The sequence below is a fragment of the Colobus angolensis genome, unplaced genomic scaffold (assembly GCF_000951035.1).
Source record: "Colobus angolensis palliatus isolate OR3802 unplaced genomic scaffold, Cang.pa_1.0 Scaffold264, whole genome shotgun sequence".
Lineage (NCBI taxonomy): Eukaryota > Metazoa > Chordata > Mammalia > Primates > Cercopithecidae > Colobus > Colobus angolensis.
Window position 1 is genome coordinate 1,591,849 of NW_012115866.1, and position 14,712 is coordinate 1,606,560.

Genomic DNA, 14,712 nt, shown 5'->3' on the forward strand with positions numbered 1-14,712 from the left:
ACATTTCACATGAGGAGATAGTGTCTGTATGAACTGGAAATGAGGAGGTGATAATTTCTATTTGTAGGTAACTTAAACTCTTTAATCTTTTGAATGGGGGAAGGCTTGTTGAGAAGAGGGAGTAAAGCAGAGGTACTCAAAGTGGGTCTTCTGATTAGCAGCATCAGTGTCACCAGGTGGCTTGTTAGAAATGCATAGTCTAGACCCCACTCCAGACCTGCAGAATCAGAGACTCTGGGCTTGGGGTTCAGCAGTCTCATCCCCTCTGGGGGTAATTTTACTGCCAGTGAAGGTTGAGAACCTTGGTTCTAGAATGATGGTGAGTATGTGCCTGGTGCCTGACGTGGTCAATGGTCCTCATCTCCAGCTGGGTATCAGACACATATCTATATCTATATACATATACATATCTATATCTATATAGATATATAGATATATTTTTTTGAGACAGAGTCTTGCTTTGTCACCCAGGCTGGAGTGAAGTGGTGCAGTCTCGGCTCACTGCAACCTCTACCTCCCAGGTTCAGGCAGTTCTCCTGCCTCAGCCTCCAGAGGAGCTGGGACTACAGGCATGTGCCACCATGTCCAGCTAATTTTTGTATTTTTAGTAGAGACGAGGTTTCACTATGTTGGCCAGGATGGTCTCAATCTCTTGACCTTGTGATCCACCCGCCTTGTCCTCCCAAAGTGCTGGGATTACAGGTATGAGCCACCGTGCCTGACTGGGACATCTATATTTTTAACAAGTGTTCCGGGACATTCTGAAATGCAAGCTGATATTTTTTTTTGAATAATCATTGTAGAAGCCTGATACATACTGCATTGTTTACATAGTAACTTCATATACACTTGGTTCAGGATAAGGGTGCTTCCTCTTTCCTTTTCCTCTTGCAGTTGTGGCTCCTTCTCTAATTATCAAGACCTTCTCCATTAGTTCTGTTACCCATTAAGTAAAAACAGTCATTCCCTTCCACATGCTCTTCCTCAGGCTGGATTGTTCACTGCCACATAAAAGCCACAAGTGGGTTTTATGGCCTCATGCATACTTAATTAGTCTGACTTCTCAAAATTGTGTTTTAAATGAGAGAAAACATTAGCCTCTGATCTAATTGATCCACAAAGCATCATTTCAGAATCTTTGCATGACTTAACTGTTGACCCAGACTGGGGTCACAGTCCAGCAGAAGGCCACAGGTCAAGGAGGGAAAGGCCTTACTACTTCCGGTCACCCCTGTGAGTTGCTCTGCAAAGAGCAGGTGGGAGCCAGGACAAGAGCTGCAGGCATGGGCGTTATCTGTCTCTAAAAGAACTGATTACTTTTTGTTTTGCCCACAGCTGTCTCTGTCCCCATCACCCTTATCTGTCATCATCAGTGTGCACACCTGCATGATATTTTATGACACGACACACCTGCTGAAATGGAGCAGTTGTCTTGTGTGTATGTCGTGAGGCATCATGGCAAAAATGAGACAGGGCTTCTGTTGTAACCCTTCCTCCCACTTTGTTACCCTCCAGCCTCATGGTGGGGTCCTAAAGCTGAAGACCTACCAGACTGCTTCAGCTGCCTCGCCAGGGGTGACTCTCTAGGGGACCCCACCCAGACATGTTCTTTTCCACTTCTGCATCCAGCTCCCTTTGGATCTCTCTCAAGACTCACACAAAGGCCTGGGTGAGGCTCCCCAAAGCCCCCTACCTCCCAGGTCTTTAGGCTGCCTTCCTTTTTGTTCCCACATTGTGTCACCTATTATAAACCTCTGGTAGATCATTTATTCCATCATGTTTGTATGTATGTTTGTGTTGCGAAGGAAATAAATGAATTTGTTTTTACTTGCCCAGACCCTGTAGAACTTCTTTGGGAGTATTTGAAAGCCATTTGAATGAGGCCAGAAGTAGCTAAACTTCGTTTCTCAACAGCAGCAAATACCTGGTGTTTTAAAAGTGACAATCTAATCACATAACTAGGGCTGAGTGATTTGCAAGTTGGCCTTGACTTGGCTAGAAAGCACAATGGAAATAGGAGTTGGGATCAGAATGCCAGAGATAGAAGGTGTCATAAATGTCATAACCCTGCTCTGCAGAGCTTGCCCAAGGCTAGGGCTGAAAGAGAGACCCCCAATAATGGGTGTCATGGCCTTAGCCCTGTGCTGCTCACTGCCATTAGAATCACCTGGGAGCTTTGAAAGCATCCTAGGGTCCCCAGGCCGCTCCCCAGACCAGTTCGGTCAGAACCTCCTGGGTGGGACCAGACCTCTGAAATTTTTAGTGCTCCCCAAGTGCCTCCAATCTGCAGGTAGGATTGAGAACCACTAGGCTCAAGGAGTTTGTTTAAATATGTGGGTTTGAAAATGAGGCTAAGAGGAATCACCTGGCTATAGCTTTTTTTTTTTAGTAAAGGGAAATTGAATAGAGGCATGCTAATTAGCACAGGCGTATGTATGTGCATAGATACGTGTATCTGGACACTGCAGAGAGGTTGTATATGCTTGGATGTTTACAACAGTGTCCATATTTGTAGATTTGGAGGAAGGTTAGATCCATATGACTCTCCTTTTTGACCTTTCCTTAGCAGACACACCCAGTTGGTGAGCAGATGCAGCTCATTCTCCCTGAAACAGAACTCTGCCCTAAAATGCTCCTTACATCTTTTCCTGTTCATTTCCATTGCCACTGTGTTGATGTGGCCTTTTCTTCTCCCTGCTCTCAATATGGCCCAGGTGTCTTCTCTGCTGGCATTCTTCCATCCTCCATTCACCACACCTGGTGTGACCCTTACACTGTTAAACCTTTGCTGTTCTCCAGTGCTCACAAATGGTGATAATGATAATGGTTATAACTGACCCTTCCCTAGCATTAACATGTATGTGTTGTTGACTCCTGACACCAGCTCTATGAGGTAGCACTCTTATCGCCCTTTTATAGATGGGGAAACTAACGCACAAAGTAACTTGGCCAAGGTCAGCCAGAGTCGGAATGGACCCAGGTGGTCTGGCCCCAGAGCCTCTGTTTTGCTGCGTCTCTCCATGCATTCCTGTCATGTAGGAAGGGAGAGGCTGCTCTTTGCTAACAGACTTTTCATCCATTATTTCTAATCTTCACATCTCTCCTGCTGAGTAGATATTATGATTCCTGTTTCATAGAATCCAGGCTGGGAGAGTTTGAATAACATGACTGAGGACACAGAGCTAAGGAAATAACAACAGGGGTTCAAACCAGGTTTTCCTCCCTCCACCATCTGCAGTCTATCTACTTAATTGCTCGGGATTGTCTACTTAATTGCTCGGGATTGTCTAAATTCACCCCTGTGGCATTTGTGGCTCCTTACAGTCTGTCCTTACTCCCCCTTTCCAGCTATTTTCTTCCTTCCTTCCTTTCTTTTTTTTTTTTTAAGCAAGGTCTCCTCTGTTGCCCAAACTGGAGTGCAGTGGCGTGATCTCAGCTCACTGCAACCTCTGCCTCCTGGGTTCAAGTGATTCTCCTGCCTCAGCCTCCTGAGTAGCTGGGATTATAGGTATGCACCACCACGCCTCGCTAAATTGTGTATTTTTAGTAGAGAAGGGGTTTTGCCATGTTGGCTAGGCTGGTTTTGAACTTCTGGCCTCAAGTGACCTGCCCACCTGGGCCTCCCAAAGTGTTGGGATTACGGGTGTGAGCCACTGCTCCCGGCCCCAACTATTTTCTCTTCCATGATGAAATCATGCCACCCATCTTTGGCTCATGCTGTTCCTTTTGCCTGAAGTGTTCTTCCCTGCTCCGCGAGGACATCATTCAGCTGTTAGAGCTCCCATGACAAGGACTCTTGTCTTGCTCATAGCACCCTGCATGGAATTTGCACACAGCAGGAGAGGGTAGCCATCTCATTTTCTTACACTTCAAGAAGCCCTATAAGAGTGCATCTCATCGTGGCCCCCTTAGTGTGAGGTTTGCATCACACATCTCACCTCCAGTCCCTTTGTGTTATTCTTAGGTACATGTTTACCTTCTTGCTAGATGGCTTCTTCAGGCCAGGTGTCCTCTCTCCATCACTTTTCTCTTGTGTCTAGGGCATTGCCTGGCAAGCAGCAGATGTTCGGTATATATTTGTTTAACAAATGTAGGGCAGACAAGAATACAAAAAGCAGGGAAATCATAATCAGTTGGAGGGCAGTTGGCAGAGTCATAGTGCTTAGAACAGTCGGGTGTATTTACCTGATGGCCTCTAGGGAAATGTACACTGTTTGGAAATTTCCAGAAGGAAGCAAAGAGCAAATGATTACCCCGCTGGGCTAATTTAGCTTGTCCATTTTGCCACTTAGGTTTTGTTAAGTTTGTTTTTATTTTGAGGTGGGGAACAGGCTTTGCTAGCCTCCTGTGGAAAATCCCCTGGTTCCTCTGTCTTCCTGGCATGGACTTTATCCCTAGTATATATTTGGGATTGTGTACAAACCGCGGACTTCAGGACTTTTATAGGACTTCATGGGCGGTCTGTGGTGGAGGTTTATGGGGGTGGGGAAAGCAGTGTTTCCGGAAGAGGGTAGAAGCTTTCAGGATGGAAACAGGTGCCCGAAAAAAACATTTTTGCTACTGGGAAAGTGAATTCGTTAACCATTGAATTAGGGTTATGATACTAAATAAACGTCTTTCTGATTTGTCGGGTTAAAAGGCATTTACACAGCTGCCTTTTTGCACCTGGCACAGGAGGCTAGGTGGGAGGGTCCCGGGGGGAAGGACAGAGTGCACTGTCAGGCGGGAAGGAGAGGCCTCCTGGGCATCTCCTTGGATTGACTCTGACATTTCTTCTTGCCCTCTTCAGGTGAGCGTCCTGACCACCCTGGAGCGTAGGTTCAACCTGCAGAGCGCTGACGTGGGTGTGATCGCCAGCAGCTTCGAGATCGGGAACCTGGCGCTCATCCTCTTCGTGAGCTACTTCGGGGCGCGCGGGCATCGGCCACGCCTAATCGGCTGCGGCGGCATCGTCATGGCGCTGGGCGCGCTGCTGTCTGCGCTGCCAGAGTTCCTGACCCACCAGTACAAGTACGAGGCGGGCGAGATCCGCTGGGGCGCCGAGGGCCGCGACGTCTGCGCCGCCAACGGCTCGGGCGGTGACGAGGGGCCCGACCCCGACCTCATCTGCCGCAACCGGACGGCTACCAACATGATGTACTTGCTGCTCATTGGGGCCCAGGTGCTCCTGGGCATCGGTGCTACCCCAGTGCAGCCCCTGGGCGTCTCCTACATCGACGACCACGTGCGGAGGAAGGACTCCTCGCTCTATATAGGTAGGAGCTGCCCCAGCCCTGTTAGCAAGAGACCGGGGTCTGTTGATGGTGGATAAAAGGGTGGCCTGGTGGACTTTGATTTTGCCATTGTACTGGTTCTCAGACTTGGCTGCACAGCTAGTGTTCTTGAAAAATACTTATGCCTGGGGTTGCAACCTGAGCATTGAGATGTTTTTAAAAGTTCCCAGGTGATTCTCTTGAGCGGCCGAATTTGAGCACCAAGGGACTAAACCACTAACCGCTTCAGTGGGGAAACATGATCGGGAGGAGTTGTATGTTTATCTCTTCTTTTTGGGTGTGTATGTGGACTTTGGGCCTTCTGATATTGGCCACCAATGTATACTTGGGGTCTACACATTGGAAACTCCAGCTTTGAAGAATCAAAATGATGTCCTGGTGATTGTCCTATTGCAGCTCAAAAGGAGAGGTGATGGCTTTGCCAGCGTTTGGCATCATTCAGAGTTGGTGACTTCTGGTAGTTCTTTCAATAATGAAAGTATGCATGGGAATTGGGTATTTAGGAAGAAATAAGGTATTTGTGTTTTGAAAAGTTATTTTTCACTATCAGTTTCCGATGTTTTATACTGGAAGGATGGAAACCACTTGTGGGTGGGGGTTAAGAATCATCTGAGTGGCAAGTTATTTATTATGTGGCGGGCAGTGTTTTCAGTCTCTGTGGTGGGTTCTGTTGGATGGCTGCGTGTGAGGTGAAAGCTGGCCAGCCCAGCATCTCTATGCCTTGTTTACAAAGTATAATTTTGTCTCCTGTCAGCTGCTGGATTTTTCTGACACATCCCCAGTCACTGAGTGCTAAGCTTTGAAAAAATTACCTCTACCCAGGGAAGCTTTTTACCTCCCAAAAGCAATGTGCCTTGAGGTAGAAAGTTAATTATATTATGGACGTTTAAGTGAAAATAGAATTTGAACTGGATTTGACATAAAGGTTCCTAACTGCCAAGCTTCAAGCTTGCTGAGATAGTACAGTTTGGAAGCAGGACACACCGGAATGCGGATTTTTCTCTGTGTCTTTCTGGCCCAGCTTTGGAGTAGATTCATTTACTGAACACGTATGTTGCACACAGATGTTCTGACTGGCTGTGAAGAGGCTCTGGGCAGGAAAGGTGGAAGGAATGTGCCTCTCCATTCAGAGGATGGAGCACCAGTGTGCCTAGTCACCACCTACCTATGGAACAAAGTGGAAAAGAAAACGGCTCAGGCCGGAGATGGTTAGGGGTTTCCATTATTACCTGAGAATGGGTATGGTGGAGGAAGGGAACTAAGGTAATCGTTTTTCTTTCGTTGCCTTAAGGCTTGAGTGAAAGCCACTCCATGTGAGAGTTTTTGCACACCAGATCATGGACTACAGCATGTAGCCACAAAAGTCTCCTGAGGTCCACCCTCTGACTTGACTGATGTCACCCTAGGACTCTGGGAGAGTGGGTTTCTGGTAGGAATAACAGGAAGTAGATCCATCAGAGCACAGGGAATGAAATGGGGAGTGAAAACCTGAGTTATTGTCTCTGCTTTTAGAATCAAGTAGAAAAATTTCTTCCCAGAGTCACCCCTGAAGTCCCAACAGTGCTGTGTCACTTCTGCCTTGGGCTTCCAGCCATAGTCGCTGAACCCTCTTCTGGAAGTGTCTCCTGGGGAGTTAAGTTGTGCTATTTCCCCACACTGGGTGAGGGTTGGTTTGAATGTGCCAAAAGCTTTATGGTGAGGAAGCACTTTGGTTTGGGACATAGGGTGGGAAGTGGAGGCATGGACTGTAGGGCTGATCATTTGAGGCAGGAGGTCTTCTTGAATTCTGAAGCCTTGTCTATGGGATTTGCATTGAGTCTTTGGTAGGAAGAACTATTCAGCCAAATTTCTACTTGGTCACCTCATTCCTCTATGATAAGTCTGAGTTGGGGGAGTGTCTCTTTGCATGACGTATGAACATCTTGGTGGCTCTGTTACATATGGCCAGGTTCCAAAACATCGTAGCCCATGCCATGGAGATGATAGTTCTGAGTCTCTCTGCACTGGTTTCATGGGTTTGTTTTTATAGGGATCAGGAGAGGAGAAGTCTTTTGCATAGATTGACCTCAATAGGTGGCCTTTTATTCCATACGTGGTTTATCTCCAGGTATAATTTAAGATCATAGCATATGCAGAGCATAACTGGTTCATTTATTTATTGTATGAGCTATAAAAAAAGTGTTTGTGGTAGTGAGAATATTTCAAAGTTTATCTCCTCTAATATGGCACTAGTTCCTGAAGCCACTTAACTTTACTTCAGAGTATTTGGGATAGCCCACTGAACAGGATTGATATAAAATTCTGGTCTCTTAACTCCCTGAAGAGGAGGAAAGTCTCAAGGGACTGATGCTGGGACTGTAGGTGTAAATGTATATCCATCGGGGAGGAATAACATGTGTACCCCTTGTTCCAGCTCCTGCAGAGCTGTTCTAGAGAGGGGCCCACAGCCAGCTGTCTGATCATATGCCTAAATGGTGATACCATAGGGGAGATTGAAAGGATTCTAAATATGGCATGTGTAAAACACCAGCTTGTTCTTGAGCTGAGCCTTCCGTGTCAGCAGGGAAGAGAATGATCAACATGCACGGCTCAGGCTGCAGGTCAGTGGTGATGATACCTGCCCCTGGGTTGCCCGCATCGTGGGTCACTAGATGGGTACTGTTTGTACATTGTTGGCTGTGTCATAGCTTTTACTACAACCCAGGGCAAAGTGAAGCAGTTCATCTTGAATCAAGCTGATATTTTCCACTGAAATGACTTACTTGCTTTGACCTCTTGTGGCTGAGCCGCTGCCAGACTCCTGGATTCCTGGATGGGCTATTCACAAGGGGCTCCTCTGGCTGGCACCATTCTTCAGCCAGTCCTTTCCATTGTGGGAGGGAGCCAAGGGAACTCATTACCAGGGGACAAAACTGGATGAATGGGGACTCAGCTCTGCTGGCAGGCTTTCACTGTGGCATCATGTGGCACCCAGCCTCACAGTGCAGCCAGATAGTGACCCGTGGGTGGCACGTGGCACTCTTTGTTCTTAGAGTGACTGCATGGGCACGGTGGCAGTGGAGACTACGGGGCCCCTACTGAGGTCCGAGAATCCATTCTTTGGGAGTCTAGTCATGCTTCTAGCTCCATGTTGTGACCTTCCATTAACGCAGTTTTCTTAGCTGTCCTTCTGTTTCTCTAAGTTCAAAACACAAGTTGTATTTGCTTTTTATGAAAGTGTAAGTAGGATGATGTAATGGACTTACTGTGCTCTTTCATTAGGTTGCCCCCCCTTTTTTTCCAAGGAGGAAAAGGTGAAATGGGAGTAGCAAAGATTTCTAAATAACTTTATTCCTAGTTAAAAAGCATTACATGTTCACTGTTTATAATTTTGAATACGTAGAAAAAGAATAATTAGAGAGTATTTACTTGTAGCTTTATGGTGTACATAATTCCATTCTCTTTTCTGCATTAGTATGCTTTTCTATGAAAATATGTTCATGATAAATGATGTTTTGTAATTTCATTTCTCTTAATATTTCATGAGAATTTCCTTGTTACTAAATATTCTGTGACATTATTGCTGCATATATAATATTCCCTTCTGAATATATATGATAATATTTAATACTTTCTATAGTTGGACATGGATTTTTAAAATTTTTGCTGTTTTAAACAAAGCAGATAGGTAAAGTGTGATTCCGAGAGGTTGAGTAACTTACCCAAACTCATTTACCTGGATAGGGCTGGGCTGTGCATCTAAAAGTGACGCTTATTTCAGGTATGTCTGGGATCTGCTCACAAGGCTGGGATGGGAGCTCAAGGGTGGTGCCTGGTCCTAGGAGTCAGGTACAAGCCAGGGCATTCCACAAGACAGCCCGAAGCCTCCTGGGCATAAAAGTTGCAGCAGGAGCCAGGGAGGTGGGAAGACAGCAGTGTGTCTGGAGTCCAAGGAGAGAGGTGCTACTGAAATGGAGAATGAGTGTCAGAGCCAGAATGGAGAGTTAGAGGTAGGATGGAGAGAGAGGAAGGTAGTCTTAGCTAAGGTTCAAGTCTGGGTTCTGGAAAGAGCTTGTGCCCCTGTTTCATAGTGCTTTGAGCTGAGATGGCTGCAAATCAGACCTTAGACATCTGGGGCAGGAGCAGCTGATCTGTTCCATCTTTTGCTCAGCTATTTCCAGTAATGTGGGTGCCATACCTTCACATGCCATTCATTCTGGTTTTTGAACTGTAGTAGCCATTAGGAGGTTTTTTTTTTAACGTTGTGCTAGAAATAGGCCACCTTACAATTTCCCATACCCTGTGTTCTGGTTATGCCCTCTGGATCTACCATGAAAAACCCCTATCCCTCTTCCATATTTTGATGGCTCCCCAAATAGTTGAGCACTAACCTTTCATGGGTAGGCGGAGGGTATCTAAAGCTTGGCTCTTCTAGGCTAAGACCTTTGCTGTATGCTTGATGGGGTTTCCTGCTATACTTCCTTCTTAAGACGGATGCCAAGGGCTGGGAGCTCATTACCAGAGGACAAAACCAGATGAATGGGGGATGTGGGATAGGGCATTGTATTAGTTTACTAGGGCTGCCCTCAGCAAACACCACAGACTGGGCGGCTTAAATGACAGAAGTATATTTTCTTATAGTTTTAGAGGCTGGAAGTCTTAAGATTAAGGTGCCACAGGGTTGGCATCCTCTGCGGTCTCTCTCCTTGAATTTCAGATGGTTGCCTTTTCCCTGTGTCCTCACGTGGTCTTTCTTCTGCATACACATCCCTGGTGTCTCTCTGTGTATCCAATTTACTCCTCTTACAAGGTCACCAGTAAGATTGGTTTAGACCCACCCATATTAGTTCATTTAACCTTAATTGCTTCTTTAAAGAACTTGTCTCCAAATATAGTCAGTCACATGCTGATGTTCTGGGAGTTAGGGCTTCAATATATGAATTTGGGGGAAGGAACACTATTCAGCCTATAACAGACACCAAAGAGATCAGTACCAAACTAAGACTGCACTCCTGCCTCTTGTGCCAAAAGTTTTTTGTAAGGAACTGTATTGTCATTTTTTTCTCTAAGTACTTGAGGAATTGATGATGTAGTTGTTGTTTTTTTTTAATAGCTTTTAAAAATTATAGAATCACAAGTTGTGGTAAAATACAGGAAAGTCCCCTGTATCCTTCATCCTGTTTCTCCTGCTGTTGATGTCATGGTTACTGCCGTACAATAGCAAAACCAGGAAATTAACATTGCTGTAATCCATGAAGTTTATTCAGATTTCTCCAGATTTTTTTTTCATTTTAGAGATGAAGTCTCACTCTGTCACCCAGGCTGGAGCACAGTGGCGCCATCTTGGCTCACTGCAGCTTCTGCCTCCTGGGTTCAAGTGATTCTTGTGCCTCAGCCTCCCAAGCAGCTGAGATTGTAGGTGCCTGCCACCACACCCGGTTACTTTTTTTTGTATTTTTAGTAAAGACAGGGTTTCATCATGTTGGCCAGGCTGATCTCGAACTCCTGACCTCAAGTGCTCCACCTGCCTCGGCCTCCCAAAGTGCTGGGATTACAGGCATGAGCCTGTGCGCCTGGCCAAGATTTCTCCAGTTTTTATATGTGCTCATTTGTGTGTCTGTCTATAGTTCTGTGCAATTGTATCAAATGTGGATGATGCAGTTTTAAGAATGCAGATTGGGATCAAGATGAAACCAGGTAATTTTGAGTTGTGCATGTTAGGCAGACACGCACGCACGTACACACACACACGGCACAGAGACGGGGACTGGCAGAGTCTCCTGAGGATGGATGTTCTGGAGAGAATGGGAGCTGGCCAAGGGAAAGGGGTTCTTTGAGAAGGGAGCTTTTGCTGTTTGCCTGAATACATAGGACAACTCAGGAGGCACACATATTAGACACAAAAATGTCTCATGTTTTCTTTTTTTTAATCACTTATCGTGAACCGCAGTGCACCCCTCTGTGTTTCTGTTAATGATGCAAAGACAGTAATTCTCAGATTTCATCTGCCAAGTTTTTGTTTAGTACAAAGGCCCCCCGAATACTGGCCAGCAACCAGAGAGAACCAAATTTCCTTTCAGAGCCCTGGGAGCAAAGAGTTACTTTGCCTCTGACGAGTTTTTATTTTAACTCGACATTGGGTAAAATGTGTTTTAATTCTCCAAAGAACATGGATTGGGTATGAATCAAATATACTGTGACTGCAGTTCATCTGAAAAAATAATTAAAAAGCCATCTCTCGTGGGAGCGAGCATTGCTCGTTATATTCTTGCAACTTCATTGATATTGAAGTTTCCTTCATTAATTTGTTTTTCTAAAATAAATGGCACTCTAAAAGTGGTCAATTTGTTTTGGCATTATTCCATTCCCTCTCACCAGCTGCTGGTCACATGCCATTTCCAGTGTGTTTTTAGCAACCTGCTAGGAAACAGCCTGTGGCTCTTATCTGGTGCTTCCATATTGCCTGGGCTGATAGGTGTTTCTCATTCATTCGCAGCCACTCACAACTCATGCCCTGTGGTTCATGGCATCACTGTTGTGCTTGCTGCCTGGGTGACCTTTGGATAAGACTCTGTGGGCTCTGGAGGCTTGAAATTCAAATCCTGGCCCCTCCACAACTCCTGGGTTTCAGATGAGTTTCCAGTTGCCCTGAGACTTTTGCCTTTTCAGTAAAATGGTCTGGTCTACCTGGCCAGGCTTTGCATGAATGTCAGGTATGCTATACACGGTGGGGATCGGTAAATGCTGCCCTGTTCATCCTTATGGTCATAGCATCTCCATTTCCAGATGTAGAAATTAAGGCACAGTTGGATACATGACTGACCTGTTTAAACATAGGAGCAGATCTTTGGACAAGAGCCCTTGGAACCTGATTTTCACCCTGGGATGTGATACATCTTATAGAGCTGAGAATAGCAACCTTTTCAGTCCTTGATTAAACCAGCAGGGCTTTTCTTTTCCTGAAGACCCCCTCCAGTGGCTCATCTCAAAGTGCATGAAGTGCTAGCATTGCCCTAGGCAGGAGGAGAGCCAGTTTGTATTAATTTGGAGGCACCCCAGAGTATGGCCATTGCCCCAGTGTAATGTATGGATTGGCTTTCTGGGTTCTAGCATGTTGCTTCTTAATTTGGAAGCATATTGGCTCAATTTTATTTTAAATAATATATTCTTGTTTTAGTAACATTGAGAAAAACAAAAATATAATAAGAAAATGTAAATAATGTATAATCCAGATACCTACAGAAAATTATTGTCAGTAGTTCGGTATATTTTATTCCAGCCTTTTTTCTTTGTATATAGTTTTGCTTAGTTAAAAACCATACTATAAATAAACCTGCTTTTTATCAGCTGGCATATTATAAAGTTTTTCCTGTGTCATAAACAATATACATCATTTTAGATAATTGCATTTTATTTTGTCAATCTAGAAATGCTGGAATTTGCTAGTTGGGCATTTAGGTGATGAATGTCTTTGTGGCTTTATTTAGCCTTGTCCACGTTGGCTGAAAACTTTAAAAGCTCAGGTTAGTTCAGATAGATTCAGTGTGAGCTAAAAGCCAGCCTCGTGGCCTTGCGGTGACTTTTTCCAAAAGATAAATGAGTGAGGCCGGGAGCGTCCTGCAGACAGGCTTTGGGCTGGCTATGGGTGTTGGCATTCTTGTTTTGCAGCCGCCTTCCACATCTGCTTAGGGATCACAGTCTTAAGTGCTGAAGGGGCTCAGTTGACAAATGAGACAAGCAGATAGTGTGGAGCCTGGGGAGCTGGTCCTTGCCTCATCCTCCACCATTTGTTGCCCTGTGGGAATGCAAAGTTACTGTTTCCAGATCTTCTGATTGTTAAGAGAGACTGGAAATCGGTATTTTTCAAGAGGATTGAGTTGCCAACTCATTGAAATCTTCTCCAAGCGCTTTGGGAGTCAACATTGGTTAGCATGTCTCGAACACATGGTAGCTCGAACACACACAGTGGCTTGCCGTGGTGGGCTCTTTGCTCCAGACCATCAATTTCAAATTGCATTCATCTTTTGAGTTGCAAATAAATAAAACACGAAAAAAGAAAAGAAAGGAAAGCTGTCACACATTGTGAATGTCACAGCCAGCAAAAAGTGTTCTTTGCTGTGGTTCTGAATGTTAGGGGTTTTGGATTTGGAGGAAGGGGATTGGGGATCTTACACAAACACAGGACAACCTGGCAGGGGTGAGGGGAACACCACTGCTGAGTGGACATGCTCCTACTGACACCTTGCTTACTGCCTCACAATGATGGGGATTCCCAGGATTGGAAAGAAATGAAACCATTTTCCCAGGCTTAACATGGCCAGAAGAAGAAAAACATGGTTCAAGGTTCCCCAAAGAGAGTATTGGGATGCATAAACCAAACCATCTGGGGCTGGCTAGGGCCTACAGATATTTACTGTGTGTGCAAGAACATCTTTGAAGAAACTTTAGAACATAGCACTGAAGTATTTGATAGGCAGGAAACAGGACCAGAGAGGCCCATGATGACCTAAAGAAAGGTCCACGTGAGGGAATTTTCCTTCCAGAAGGATGTCAAAGACTACTACTAGTTACTTCTTTACCCCGGCTTCCTTACTGCACCTAACTAGACAAGGCACACCCATCTTATTTGCTTTTCAACTGCGGCACAGGTATTGTTCTTAAAAAAGATTTCGAGACATTTCCTCTAATAACATGCATATTGTTTCTCTTCAGTTTAAAAGAGTGTTTACTTTTCTGAGAGAGAATAATCTTGGCTTCATTTTCTTTTTGTCCTTTTCACCTACAAGAAGCATTGTGTGAGAGCAGATGGCATGAAGGGTTTGGTTTCTGTCGAGCATTGTGTTTTGCTATTGTTAACACTGGGATTTGAGGTTCATAGTCTTCCTCCTTAGTGGGAAGTGAGTTCTTCATTGCTAGATAATTTTTTAAGTGTTAAAATGCCTCACAGAAGAGTCTCTTGTGGCTATTTGCTTTTGTCTGTCCAGTACCTTGTTTTTTTTCCACTGGGAAACTACCTCTCCCATCTTAGGTGGTTGCTGTGGGTTGCAGAAGTGGCTCTGTGGTCAGTCCAGGCATGGTCAGTTGTGACACATAGAAGGTCTACAGTAGTCTACAGTGACAGGCCCTAGAAGTGGGCCACTCAGAGTCCACTGTGAGGTGAGAGAAGTGGACCACCTTTTCTTGTAGGACTGTTATTGAAAGAACTCTGAATACCCAGAGATTCCAGTGTCCATCATTGCTGCCACATGCAGAGAACTTGCCTAAGAATGAATGAACTTGCCTACAGAGAAAAGTAGACCAGGGAAAAGGGAGAGCAAAAGGGCTTCCTAGATCCAGCCGTGCTGAAGCTAGCATCTAGCCCTTAGAATCCTAGTCACTTGAACACATAAATTATCCTTTCCAACATCTACAGCTGCCAGGTTTCTGCCTTATCAGGCTTGAGTGCCCTGTCATGTCATAG

The 14,712-nt window shown here is 45.2% G+C and overlaps 1 protein-coding gene across 1 annotated transcript in view; it reads left to right on the plus strand.

Moving 5' to 3' along the window:
* The window catches only part of SLCO3A1 (solute carrier organic anion transporter family, member 3A1), a 311,829-nt gene that overhangs the window by 57,146 nt on the left and 239,971 nt on the right, over positions 1 to 14,712 (plus strand). The window contains exon 3 of the mRNA XM_011947399.1: positions 4,790 to 5,255. Within this exon, the coding sequence (XP_011802789.1) occupies positions 4,955 to 5,255 (301 nt within the window). The 5' untranslated portion in view covers positions 4,790 to 4,954. The remainder of the gene's footprint in view (positions 1 to 4,789; positions 5,256 to 14,712) is intronic.